We start from the raw sequence: 12769 nt of genomic DNA, 5'->3' as shown, positions 1-12769 counted from the left end.
TGGTGGAATATTGTGATATAATTTTAGGGTAATATTGCCCACCGCAGGCCACGCGGTTGGTGTAGTGGAACAAGTCAACAACTCAACAAGGGCCTCCCTGCATGGAGTTTGCATGTTCTCCCCGTGTGTGTGGGTTCTCCAGTTTCCTCCCACAATCAAAAAACATGCAGATTTAGGCAAATTGGACACTCTAAACCAGAGGTGTCAAACTCAAATGGACTGGGGGCCAATGAGCGTCTAGTCTGGTCAGGAGGGGGCCGGTCTGGAGAAGTGAAGAAAAAACAACTGTTGGGTAGCGAGTGAGCAATATGATCTTAAAAGAATAACACAACAGTCCATCATGATATTGCAAATAAAGACATAAGTGATAATATTTCACAAATTTCAAAGTAAAAGTCTTTGTTTTCAATATGGAATGATGCCCACTTCACGATAAAAGCATGTATATGACGCAAAATAAATCTATTAATATCATAAACAAACAAAAATAAATATGAAATGAAGTAAATAACAACATGGACAGCTACAATTAAAACACTAAAGCTTATGTATAGAATTATACATAAGCTTTAAAGAATGTATAGAATTTACTGCTGAATGTAATACATTTATTACATTCTATACAATATTTACATTCTGAAGAGGTCACGGGCCATGTTTTCATTATAACATGATATTGAGTGATTGCCGCATGTAACTGTTTGGGGGCCACATATGGGCCATGGGCCAGCAGTTTGCTACCTGTGCCTTAAACGGACATGTAAGAGTGGATGGTTGTTTGTGGCCCTGTGAGGGACTGGTGACCTGTCCAGTGTGTACCCCTCCTTTCAGGCCCTATGTCAGCTGGGATTGGCACCAGCGCCCCACCGTGACCCTCATGTGGAGGATAAAGCGGCAGAATTTGAGTGATTGCCCACAACTGTAATTTGTTGGAAAAAAAATTCACTTGACTGGCCCCTAATGACCTGAATAGTGGCCCCCAGGTTATTTGAGTTTGAGAACCCTGGTTTAGACAGAGAGAGCTGCTGCTATATACACAAACACTCCTTCGTCAGGTAGAATTGTTTGACAGAGTACTATTTCATGTGAAGGCCACTGCTTACATATAATATTACATAGTTTCTGTTCTCTTAGACGAAAACAGAGGCAGAAGAAGAATATCCACAGAAACAGAAATCACAAGAAGTTACGCACTGTAGCCTTTACAAATGAAACATTACAACAAATAATAAAATAATAAGGGCGTACAGAAAATAAAGAATCAAGTGTTAGAAAGCAACTATTACAAACGGTCAGCATGTGAAGTGTGGGGTCTGTTTTCTGTCTTTCTAACCCATGCAGACTGTGTTGCGGGAGGATTGAAGCTCTAACTGTGACCACAGAGAAAGTACACCGTCAACTTCAGCTCAGCGGGATGATGGTTCACACACACGGAGAGAGAGCGAGAGATGGAGGGACGGACTAGTTTCGTCCACTTCATGTTACCTCATGTCTGGAACCGCACACACGGGAGTCATATGAACAGCACCGGACCGCAGACATTGTGAAGGTGAAACAAAGAAGAGTAGAAACGTAGAGTAAACTTACCTCCTCCACCGTGAGTGGCATGCATATCCTGTACTCCTTCATTAACATCTTCCCCCTCTTTGCTGTGAGTGTGTGTGTGAGTTGCACAGTGTGTCAACGCAGCCCCAGTAAATGCTCCCTCTGCCGCCCGACGGGATGTGTGTAATATCTGGAGACGTGTCAGCGCATGTGGGAGGATGGTTATCCCGGGTTAAGAAACACACTCCGAGTCACGGCTGATTTCGTTCATCAGAACCAGCGGACACATAAAAACTCTCTCTCTCTCTTTGCGGTGGTGAACGACAGAACAGATATGAGCTCGGTTCAGGACTGTCCCTCCTATCACACTGACACGTGAAGTCACACGCAAACAGCGCGGAGCAGGACCGGAACGCGTGGGCTCTGCGACTTCAAAATAAGAGCGTGTTGGTTTTTTTTCCCCACCATTCCACCGTTTTTTTTGCCACCATTCAAACACAGCATAGATATTCACTCTAGTCTTGGATCGTTCTGCATCAGCCTTTTTCTTGGCAGTAGCTTTCCCAAAACCGTCTTTCGTTTGCGACCAACACCTGTTGTTGGCACCTTTTCTGCCATAACATTGCTGCAAGTGTCTTCTTGGATTTAGCATGCTAGCATAAGCTCTGGCACGGTCGTCTGAGCATGCGGGATTAGTGCAAAAAGAGGGGAAGGTCACCGTACGTGCATGATGAATTCATTCATTTTAGTTATTTAAACTAATGCATTTAACTTTTCACCATAACACCACCCTCCCAGTGGTGTGCACAAGACAGTCACAAGACACACACTCAAGTGCCCTCTAGAGTAATTAAAATATGAGGAAGTGGCTCATGCCCTACTGGCTGCCATTCATCTGTCGCCTCTAAAGCAAAATATACGTTTAAAAAATGTATTGTTTATAAAGGAGTGCATTTTGCATTAAGAAGTGGCTCAGAGTTCCTCGATGCCTGACCACCATAGGCCTCTATGGAGATGGCGTCCTCAAGTTGCCCCTCACAAGTCTCACAGAGGAGTTCAAATGCGCAAAAGCATGACTGCAGATGACACTGATCCAATCCCAAGACGGTGGTGAGGAACAATTCACCAACCTTGGCTACTGGGCAAATGGTGTCTTTATGAAGTTCTACCCCTACATGACAGTGTCCCAAAGGGTGTCCTTGAAAGGATATTCAGTGCTGTGATAGAAAGTGATGCTGTGCTGTAAATGATGTCCCTTTATAGGTATATACGTATAGGTGTGTGAGAATGTGGGAAATTATATACTAGTTGCGCCTGCCCCATCGGTACGCAGTAAGTGCCCTTTCAATTTTCACCCATGCCCTTCCACCAGTTGGAAACAAAAAATCTTGATGCAACTTCTTTTTAGTTATGTAGTGTATGTGTTATTCTGATTCTTATCTGATCTACAAATAATAACAGATGTGTGGGTGTCTTATGTTAGTCATATCCAAAACACATTGTTGTTGTAACTGTCTACACATGGGTCACATGGACCATTCTGCCGACAGTGAACTGCATAGCCCTTAGGAAGGCGCTGCTATACAGCAACATCAAGAGGTCTTTCATACCAATTGCAATGGCTCTATTATTTTCTAAAACACTACTGTATACTAGAACAGTGTCCTTTATCTGCACTCTGTGTATTTTTACTTATCATTTATAAACAAAAAAAATCTTTGTTATTAATTTTTTTTGTTTCGTATTTATCTATTTATTGTGTTGGGATTTGTTGTGATGTGTTTTTCAATGAACCCATCTAGCCAAAGACAAAGTTACCCATCTATGGACAAACAAAATTATTATTATTATTATTATTATTGTTGTTGTTATTATTATTGTTGTTGTTGTTATTATTATTATTGTTGTTATTATTATTGTTCATTCATTGTCTGTCACTTTATCCTCCACATGATGGTCGCAGGGGAGCTGGAGCAATCCCCACGAATAGATGGTGAAAGGCGGGTTACACCCTGAACAGGTCGCCAGTCCATCGCTGGGCATACATACAGAGACGAAAAACCATTAACTCACACCTACTGTCAGTTTAGAGAGTCAAATTAACCTTACACACACACACACACAGACACACAGGGAGAACATGCAAACTTTACACAGAAAAAACATATGCTGAACCTGAACAACCCAACAACCTTCTTGCTGTGAGCCAACAGTGCTATATATGAATTGTTGTGATGCCTGTAGTGCTGTAATATTAATATAAATATAATCATATTAGTAGTTTTATTTTGGTTTTATTCTGACAGACTTTGATCATCAACACTTCATTCCATTTTTCTTTCCCCACAATTGATGTTTGCTTCGTCTTTTATTTTGAAAACTATTTGACCGCATGTGCAATTGCTTCATGCCGTTTGGCTGCACACGCTGTAATCAGCCCAAATGTCCAAACATGCAGAAAAAAAAATGTTTTGCTTAAAGCGATGCTTCTTGTTGTTTTTTTAATTTTTTTTAAATACCTTAGTTACAGTTAAGGTTGCATAATTACCACTGAATACATGTTGTATTTATTTATTTTTAATAATAAGTATTTGAATAGATTAGAAGGGAAATGAGGGTCTGCTTTTCTCCCACTTCTTAGTTGCAAAAGCTGAGCTGTCGGAAAGTTGAAGCGGTTAAAGAGCAGCCCCCGTATTTCCTCCGCTGAAATACGAGGCGACACAGCAGTGAGAGCCACAGCCCACAGCACAGGAAACATCACTGCACCAACCCCACATCTGTCTCACCCTCTGTCACGTCCTCTCTCCATTCTGAGGCGGGACAGTTTAAATTTGGGCAGTGACACATTTATTCTGGTACCAGCTATAAATCCTGTAAATCCTGTGAGGTTTGAAATCAGACTTTTGGGAGATAAATGCTGACTTTCAGCCTTAAAATATGTTTGGGGGTCTTCATATAACAAACCTGCTGGGTAAGCAAAGCCCCCCTGCTCCACTTCGAGGCAGGAAATGGTCAGTGATGTGTCTGACAGGAAGAGACAGTGGCTAATCTATTTCACATGCTGAATATGTAACTCAAAGAGAGAAGGGGGGACACACCCCAAGATACAATGAGTTCAGACCTGTTATCTGCATCATGAGTTTCATTGGATGTTCGGACTCTTCATACACACTTTATGTGTACAACACAGCCTTATAATAGAGTCACATGGCTGCTCATACACTGAACTTAAGATATGTCAAACTCAAGGCCCGTGGGTCTTATCCAGCATGCAATAGAATTGTTTTTTGGCCCATAAGATAATAGTCTAGGGCCTATTCCGTTTGGGGTTCCGTTTGTGCCAATACTAAACATAATGGACCCTGGACAGGTCGCCAGTCTGTCACAGGGCCACATATAGAGACAAACAACCATGCATGTTTTTGGACTGTGAGAGGAAAGTGGAGAACCCGGAGAAAACCCATGTACACACAGGGAAAACATGCCTAACTGCAACATCCATTGCTTAATTCCAGCCTGAGACCCGGCCAGAACCTGCCTGCATCATTATAATCAACTGTTCAATAGAAGTTCTGCCAAAAAAGATCTGTCAGACATGAGATACATGAGTTGTCATTCATTTTCCACAAGAAATTGCTTTTAAAATTTTCAGGATGGTTGGTTCATGTCTGATAGTCTGTGTTTAATGTAAAAACCATATAGGCCACGGGGCAGTAACAGGCTCTCGTGTTGTGAGTGGTATCTTTGAAGCAGCTAACCATATGTAGTGATGACCTAACTATTTTCAGGTCTGTGGTGATTAGAGAGGAGAACATATGCTGATGTTATCTAGGTTGCTGGGTTGTGGCAGTAAGCGCTGAAATAGCCAAATAGGTTTACCTCTGCCCACTTTTCTAAAGGTGAAACATGAAAACGAGGAAACAGTGTGAAGCATATCACTTACTGTCTGTCTACATCGGCTGAGATTAAAAACACATTACTTGTTACAGTCAGGAATGTAGGCATTAAGGGGACACCTACTGGAGGAGTAAAGTCATTGCGCTGTGTTCATTCATATGCTCCTGTCCATTCACAAAGGTCTTCATTCATTGCACTCCACGTTTTAAAGTTCAAGTATTGCATGCTGTCTTGTGATATTATTGTCAGCCTATTATGTTTGTTGATGCTTCCTTGTCCATGGTAATGGTCACTTACATAAAACATTTCTATGAAAAAATGTGTTGATTGCAGTAGGGAAAATCTGGTATTACAACCTATGCTATCTACTTTAGATTCAAAATACTTGGTTCCAAAGCCTGATTATCAGATGAAACCTGCATCACATTAAAATGAGTGTCAGAGACTGGTGCATGGATTAAATGTGTAAATCAACTGATCAGTCTGCATTACAGCTCACACAATGGCGGACAGTCAGAGTAAATGGAGCAAATTTTATTTCAGTCCACTTCACCTAAAAATGTCTTAGTGATTATTTCTTCATTGTGACAATGTTGAATACAATTTGGCAGTTTTGTCACACATTCTCATAGTCACTAAAATAATGTAGCTCTTGTTACATGAGGAAAGGAATTGAATCAGACTTTAAAGGTGACAATTACATCTCTATGTTGTATGGAGTGGTTTAGAGCTGTCACTTTTGAATCAAGTAGTGTACTTAACATTCTGTAGTTAGCAGAATGCTGCGTGACTTTAATCTCTGATTAGTTTCTTATAATTCCGACTTTTATGTCTCTCTTTATCTCTTATAATGGTGTCTTCTAAACACAGATTTGGATCTTAAATGACCGAGAAGAATTTTTAATTTAAGTTCTCGAAATAAGTTAAACTGCCTGTAAAATTACACTAATTGGCATTGATTACAGGTAAGTAAAGAGTATCACATTAAAAATGAGCATTAAATTCACTTTAAGATGTTCTACCTCTGATATTCTACTGATATATTTTATTGATCTTAAATTGTGATATTGTAATTAATAAATACTAAACATTTTACGATTAAGCTGTGGGTCCTCATTGGGTCCTTCAGGCGCCTGGGGCAGTTGTTTCTCTCTCACCGCTGATTGGTTACCTCGCTGAGTCGTTCCTTTGACAAGCAAAATAGTGATCGCCTGAGTTCCGCAGTGTGAGCAAAGAAAACCTCCGCACATTATCATCGCCTTACACCGCAAACATGTCCGAGGACCGATCTGAAAGATCCGATGGCAAGATTGTGAAGATGGAGGTGGACTACAGTTCAACTGTGGACCAGCGCCTCCCGGAATGCGAGAAAATGGCTAAAGTAAGCAAAGCATGAAAAAGGCCCTAGCCGGCTGAGTCATGGTGCACCAGGGTTACCCTATTAGCTGCTAGGCTAACACACTCTTACTTTATTAGCTACATGCAACTATTATTTTCTTAACTGTTCGTCGCGAACGTTGACCTATTTTTAACGGTCATTTGTTTGTTTTCACTCGCGTGCGTCTTTTTAACGAAACTAGCTAGCATACTAACAGTCTTGTTTTCAGGCAACGAAGCTAATCTGCTAGTCACGCAAAGTGCCTGTAATACTGTGTTTCCCGATACAAGGAAAGTGTAGAGTTAATTTGTTATTGAATATAAGAAATGAATATGACTGATGCATTATTATTTGTATTTTCCCACTGCAGGAGGGGAAACTGCAGGAGGCCATTGAGAGCTTGTTGTCATTGGAGAAGCAAACTAGAACAGTAAGTATGTCAATGTGGGGCAGCTTGTTTTGGTTCCCTCATAATAAATAAGGAAGTTAAGCCCCAAATGAGAATATAATACTTTTGTCATTAATTCTCAGTCCCTCCACTAAACAGTGCATTACAACTTAAACCATTACCACACATTTTAATGTATTATCTGGCTCTTTGATTGATCTACTGTAAATAGATCTTACAGTAGAAAATTCCTTGTATTCTGCTTTTCTGCTCATTAAATGAACAAACGTGATATCATTAAACACGTTTTTTAAAGCTGGTTTCCTTGAGCAATAAAGCAAGGTATTGTCATGTTTATAATTAAATGTTTATTTATAATGTGTCATAAATTTTTTTACAGATGTGTCAATGTCAAAGGTATTGGATATTATTGTATTATTAGTGTACATTATAGTCTACCCTGTGTGTTTACTTGTTTGCTCTCAACACTTGTTTAGGCATCAGACATGGTGTCTACCTCCAGAATACTGGTGGCTGTGGTTCAGATGTGCCATGAGGCTAAGGACTGGGATGCCCTGAATGAAAACATCATGTTGCTAACGAAAAGGAGGAGTCAGCTCAAACAGGTGAGATAAAAACAGCAAACTAATTTGAGAAGACATAATACAAACAAGGTTTGCTGCATTAATATATTTGTCAGGTTTCATTATACAATAGACAAACCGTTCTATGTTGTGCTGTCTGTCTCTTCAGGCTGTTGCCAAAATGGTTCAAGAATGTTATAAATACGTGGACTCCATGACTGATCTGACCATCAAGCTGAGACTCATCGACACACTTCGCACTGTGACTGCTGGCAAGGTCTGAAATATGTTTGTTTTACACAGTGCTGTAAACTGCAGACAACAACACATTTGTTTTGGGGGGCATTTTAGAACATTTCCAGGAATTTTTTTATTAAATGTTGGAAGCTCCCATGTTTCTTCTGTCAGGGTACTACCAGGGTTCCCTAATAACATTTAAGACCTTTTTAATACCACTTAGAATTAACAACAGTGTTGCTACGATAACAGTTAAAGGGATATAATGGAGTATGCATGTCCTGTATTGCAAGTAGATGTCCTGCTCCAGTTTGTATTCCAACAACAAATAGCGATGCTTCTGACAGTATTTTTTAGATGCATCTGTCTCTGGCATAAAAATGCAAGGATAGAGAGATATATAAAGGGAAGTGTGTGTGAGAAAGACAGGTTTTGTCTGCCATCTAAACATGTCCTCCCCACAGATCTATGTAGAGATTGAACGTGCCAGGCTGACAAAGACCTTGGCTGGTATCAAGGAGCAGAATGGAGAGGTGAAAGAGGCTGCTGCCATTCTGCAGGAACTGCAGGTAAAACTGATAAAATTGTCTGTCTTTTGTAAGATGAAGATTTAGTTAATATGATATAACATAATATATATAACATATAATATAACATAATATAATAATAAGTTACAAGGTTTGAACTAGTTTGATTCTTCGGGAGGGGAATCAATTTAGGCATGTTGATAAATTTATTTCATCACCATATTTTATGTGTGTAAAAAAAAAAAGCACAAATTTGCATTGTACTTTTTTTTGTCAATACTCAGGTGGAGACATATGGCTCTATGGAGAAAAAGGAGAAGGCAGAGTTTATCTTGGAACAGATGAGGCTTTGCATTGCTGTTAAGGATTACATTCGTACCCAAATCATCAGCAAGAAAATAAACACCAAATTTTTCAAAGAGGAGGGCTCAGAGGTAAGAAAAATGCCATGAAGTAAGTGTGAGTCAAATACGGCTGTATTCTCCCACAATTTGAAAAACTTTTGAAAAGCATGTGGTGACCTCCCTGCATGTTCATATCATACATCTACAACAGGTTTGTGTTGCTGGACATTAACCCTTCCCTTTTGTCTCTCGGGGCATTTTAGGAGTTAAAGCTTAAGTATTACAACCTGATGATTCAGGTGGATCAGCACGAGGGCTCCTATTTGTCTATCTGCAAACACTACTGGGCCATTTATGATACTCCCTGCATCTTGGAGGACAGCAGCAAGTGGCAACAGGTACACAAGCTTCTTCTGTATTCAGAAAAGAGTTAATAATACAGTAGTGTGCACCGTTTTGTTTGTTTACAATAGAGTATTTGCAAAGGAAAAGAATATGACAATGAATGTGTGTATATATGTATGTATGTGTATATGTGTGTATATATATATATATATATCTATATCTATCTGTTCCATCCATTTATTTTGCTTGTTGAATGTCACTTGAAAAGCAATTGATACATTTATGTTTCAGGCCCTGAAAAGTGTGGTTCTGTACGTGATTCTTTCACCTTACGATAATGAGCAATCAGACCTTGTGCACCGAATCAACACAAACAAGAAACTGGAGGAAATCCCCAAATACAAGTAAGGCATACTTTGTAAGGTACACTTCATTGAACTTTAGGTTTCACCCTAAATTTACTGGTTAAGCCACTGAATGTGATCTGGGCCCACGGTCATCTTAATTGATAGTCATTGCCAATATTATTCACATTCTAGCCAGTAGGCTAGTCGTTTTAATTTTTCCCACCATATCATTTGTGTGTATGTTGGCCACTCGGGGGAAATTGATCATAGCGATCGTAAGAAATCTCATGCATGACCACCTATAGGAATTTGTGAACATCATAAAAATGTTTGCATGTATGCTTCCTGTATTTCCAGGGACCTGCTAAAGCAGTTTACCACAATGGAGCTGATGCGCTGGGCTTCTCTAGTGGAGGATTATGGGAAGGAGTTGAGAGAGGGCTCAACTGACAGCCCTGCCACAGATGTCTTCTCTTACTCAGAAGAAGGGGAGAAAAGGTGGAAGGATCTGAAGAACAGAGTGGTGGAGCATGTAAGTTCATTGGACATGAAATCTGTTTTAAATGTCAGGAAATAAAACTTTTCTAAATGATTGAGGTGAAGGGGTTCAAAAAATGATGCATTGATTAAAAATACGTGCGAGGGGACTAGCCACTGCAATTTGCAAAAATATGCAAATTTGTGGTAATATGTATCCTGCTGCAGAGATGTTTATAATCATGGCCTCTCTTTTCCCACAGAACATAAGAATAATGGCCAAATATTACACCAGAATCACAATGAAGAGGATGGCTGACCTCCTTGACCTCTCCATTGATGTAAGCAACACTTTTACTTCGTAATTCATGCAAAGGGAAGCTCAAACTAACTGCAAAGAAAACAGATTTGCTTTGAAGATGTGAATGTTTTATCATAGAAAATAGTTAAATGTCCTATTTTGGGGGTTTATGGGCCATTGTCAAATTAGATGTTTCTTAATGCAGCTATATGACTTTAAGATATACTTCTAGAGATTTAGACTGACTGAAGAAAATGTTAAGACAAAAGCCTGATATCTGTCTGCTCAATTATTTTGCCAGGAATCTGAGGAGTTCCTCTCCAGCCTAGTTGTAAACAAGACCATCTATGCCAAGGTGGACCGGTTGGCTGGCATCATCAACTTTCAGAGGCCAAAAGACCCCAACGACCTGCTCAATGACTGGTCGCACAAACTCAACTCTCTCATGTCTCTGGTCAACAAGACCACCCATCTCATTGCCAAGGAAGAGATGATCCACAACTTGCAGTGAAACAGGAATAATATGTTTGTTTTTGTTTTGGCCCAAATTTGTTTTTTTTTCTTGTGTGGAAATCCTTTTGAATATACAATTCATTGGCAGACTGTATATGCAACATTATTCCAATGTCATATAATTGGAGAAAAAAGTGTGCAACCCAAACACAGCACCCCAACGTTGTTCATTTTTTACTGTCTGGTAAATAAACACTTTAGCACCTGGACTCCATTCTCATCCTTCTGAGTGTGTTAGCTTCAAATTAGCATTTATGATTGTATAGCCAATATATCATTAAAAGGCAAACTGAATGTGAACAATAAACTTATGACATATAGCGAATAATTGTATGGGGACTGGCATACAGTCTGTGTTTTCTCATACACGTCTCTGCAGTACATCATATGCAGAATAGGTTAATGTTCTGAGTCAGTGCAATGTGATAACTCAGTCAACTGAATTGAATCCATATGTCTGCTGTTACTGATCTTAAGTATTTTTCCTGATATAAAAAGGTTGTTTTGAGAAATAATATTAAGGAAGTGTTTACTCATAATGTGATGACGGGGAAATAACCAGAGCATCATTAAAAAGAAGTGACAATGGGAAGTATCCCTAATATTACTTTGTTCTTCAGTTCTCCACCATAGTATCTCAACGTTTAATCTCAAAAATAAAAATGCAACCCTGAAAAATTCTGTCATGGTTTACAGATATTGCATATGCCTGTATCTGTAAAGCTAATAGGCCACAGACTCATACTCCAGGCATAGCTCTGAGGTCAGCTGACCAGCTGCTCTCACCCGTGCCTAGATCATGACTAAAAAACAGGAGATGGACCCTTTTTTGTGAACAGCCTTCCTTTACATGAGAGAGCTGCCCAGACCCTTGAGCAATTCAAAAGTCTTCTTAAGATATTTCTCTTCTCACTTGCTTTTAACATCAATTGGGTAAGACACCATGGCCTCATTGCACAATCATCCTCTGCTAATTGTTCTCTCCCTCTCATATACTTCTGCTCCTGGTCTCTCTCTGTCACTGCCCTCTCACTCCTCTGTTGTTTCCCATCTTTCCTTGTGCCATTTTTACCTTTTTGGTTTTATTTTCTGTTCCAGCTTGCCTATTTTGTTGTTGTATTGTTTTGTTCATGTTGTTTGTATATTATTGTTGTTTTGTTCTCTTGCTGTTGGTTCCTGTTCCCTGGTTTTCTCCTGTTTGTCCTATTTTTACATACTTTTATTCTTTGTTCATATGTTTTTGTTGGCTACACCGCTCATCTATCCTTGTTACTCCTCTCTTTTTTCTCTTGTCCATTTCTGTCCCCATCTCTCCTCTTTCCTCTATTTTCCATTCACCCCAACCAGCTGAGGCAGATGGCTGCACATCTTTGAGTCTGGTTCTGACAGAGAGTGGTCAGAGTTATTTTTTCCTTTGCCTTATCAGGCAAAATGCCTTGAAATATTTGAATAGGTTTGATTAGACTGTTATGCACTTTGTAAAATTCATTATTTGAAAAAGTACTATATAAATAAAGTTTTTTATTATTATATTATTATTATGGTTATTTGGTTGTAGACATGAAAGCTTCATGTAAATCAACTGTTTGTCCCTGAAACTGTCCTGTCTCTAGTAGGTGGCACAATGACTGGCTTTGCAGGTTATCATCATAAGATCAAAAAGCATAGATGGAGGGGAAATCTGATGTGTGCTATTCCTGCAGACAAACCTTTGGCCACAGTAATCAGCATACAGATCAAAGAACATTGGAGGTAGTGTCTGTCTGGGCGGAAGCCTACTGTGTGGCTAGTGAAAACACAACAAGTGAAAATGGGTTTTTTAATATAATTCCTGCAAAATTGATTGGATCACCCTAAAACCCATTCATCACAATTCTTGAAGGTCT

General features: G+C 39.5%; 2 protein-coding genes across 2 annotated transcripts in view; one reads left to right on the top strand and one right to left on the bottom strand.

Annotated features, from left to right (window-relative positions):
* Nucleotides 1-1908, bottom strand: part of LOC131466956 (cytoplasmic phosphatidylinositol transfer protein 1-like) — a 59856-nt gene extending 57948 nt beyond the window's left edge. Inside the window, exon 1 of the mRNA XM_058640594.1 lies at nucleotides 1588-1908. Within this exon, the coding sequence (XP_058496577.1) occupies nucleotides 1588-1635 (48 nt within the window). The 5' untranslated portion in view covers nucleotides 1636-1908. The remainder of the gene's footprint in view (nucleotides 1-1587) is intronic.
* A 4712-nt stretch (nucleotides 1909-6620) lies between these two features.
* psmd12 (proteasome 26S subunit, non-ATPase 12) lies at nucleotides 6621-11092 on the top strand. Its single transcript, XM_058639528.1, has 11 exons — nucleotides 6621-6823; nucleotides 7191-7250; nucleotides 7706-7834; nucleotides 7962-8069; nucleotides 8494-8598; nucleotides 8841-8990; nucleotides 9164-9298; nucleotides 9537-9649; nucleotides 9950-10124; nucleotides 10333-10410; nucleotides 10672-11092. The coding sequence occupies exons 1-11, from the start codon at nucleotides 6716-6718 to the stop codon at nucleotides 10879-10881; spliced, it is 1371 nt and encodes a 456-aa protein (XP_058495511.1). The 5' UTR covers nucleotides 6621-6715; the 3' UTR covers nucleotides 10882-11092.
* Nucleotides 11093-12769: the final 1677 nt, after the last annotated feature.

Source organism: Solea solea, chromosome 10 (assembly GCF_958295425.1).
Source record: "Solea solea chromosome 10, fSolSol10.1, whole genome shotgun sequence".
NCBI classification, from domain to species: domain Eukaryota; kingdom Metazoa; phylum Chordata; class Actinopteri; order Pleuronectiformes; family Soleidae; genus Solea; species Solea solea.
The sequence above is the reverse complement of the archived record's forward strand: the minus strand, read 5'-3'. Positions and strand labels throughout refer to the sequence as shown.

Excerpts from the sequence above, each read along its gene's own strand:
- psmd12 (XM_058639528.1), top strand. The coding sequence starts at position 6,716 with ATGTCCGAGGACCGATCTGAAAGATCCGATGGCAAGATTGTGAAGATG. Across the intron at positions 9,650-9,949 it reads GAGGAAATCCCCAAATACAA|GGACCTGCTAAAGCAGTTTA; the intron begins GTAAGGCATACT and ends CTGTATTTCCAG. Across the intron at positions 10,125-10,332 it reads AGAACAGAGTGGTGGAGCAT|AACATAAGAATAATGGCCAA; the intron begins GTAAGTTCATTG and ends CTTTTCCCACAG.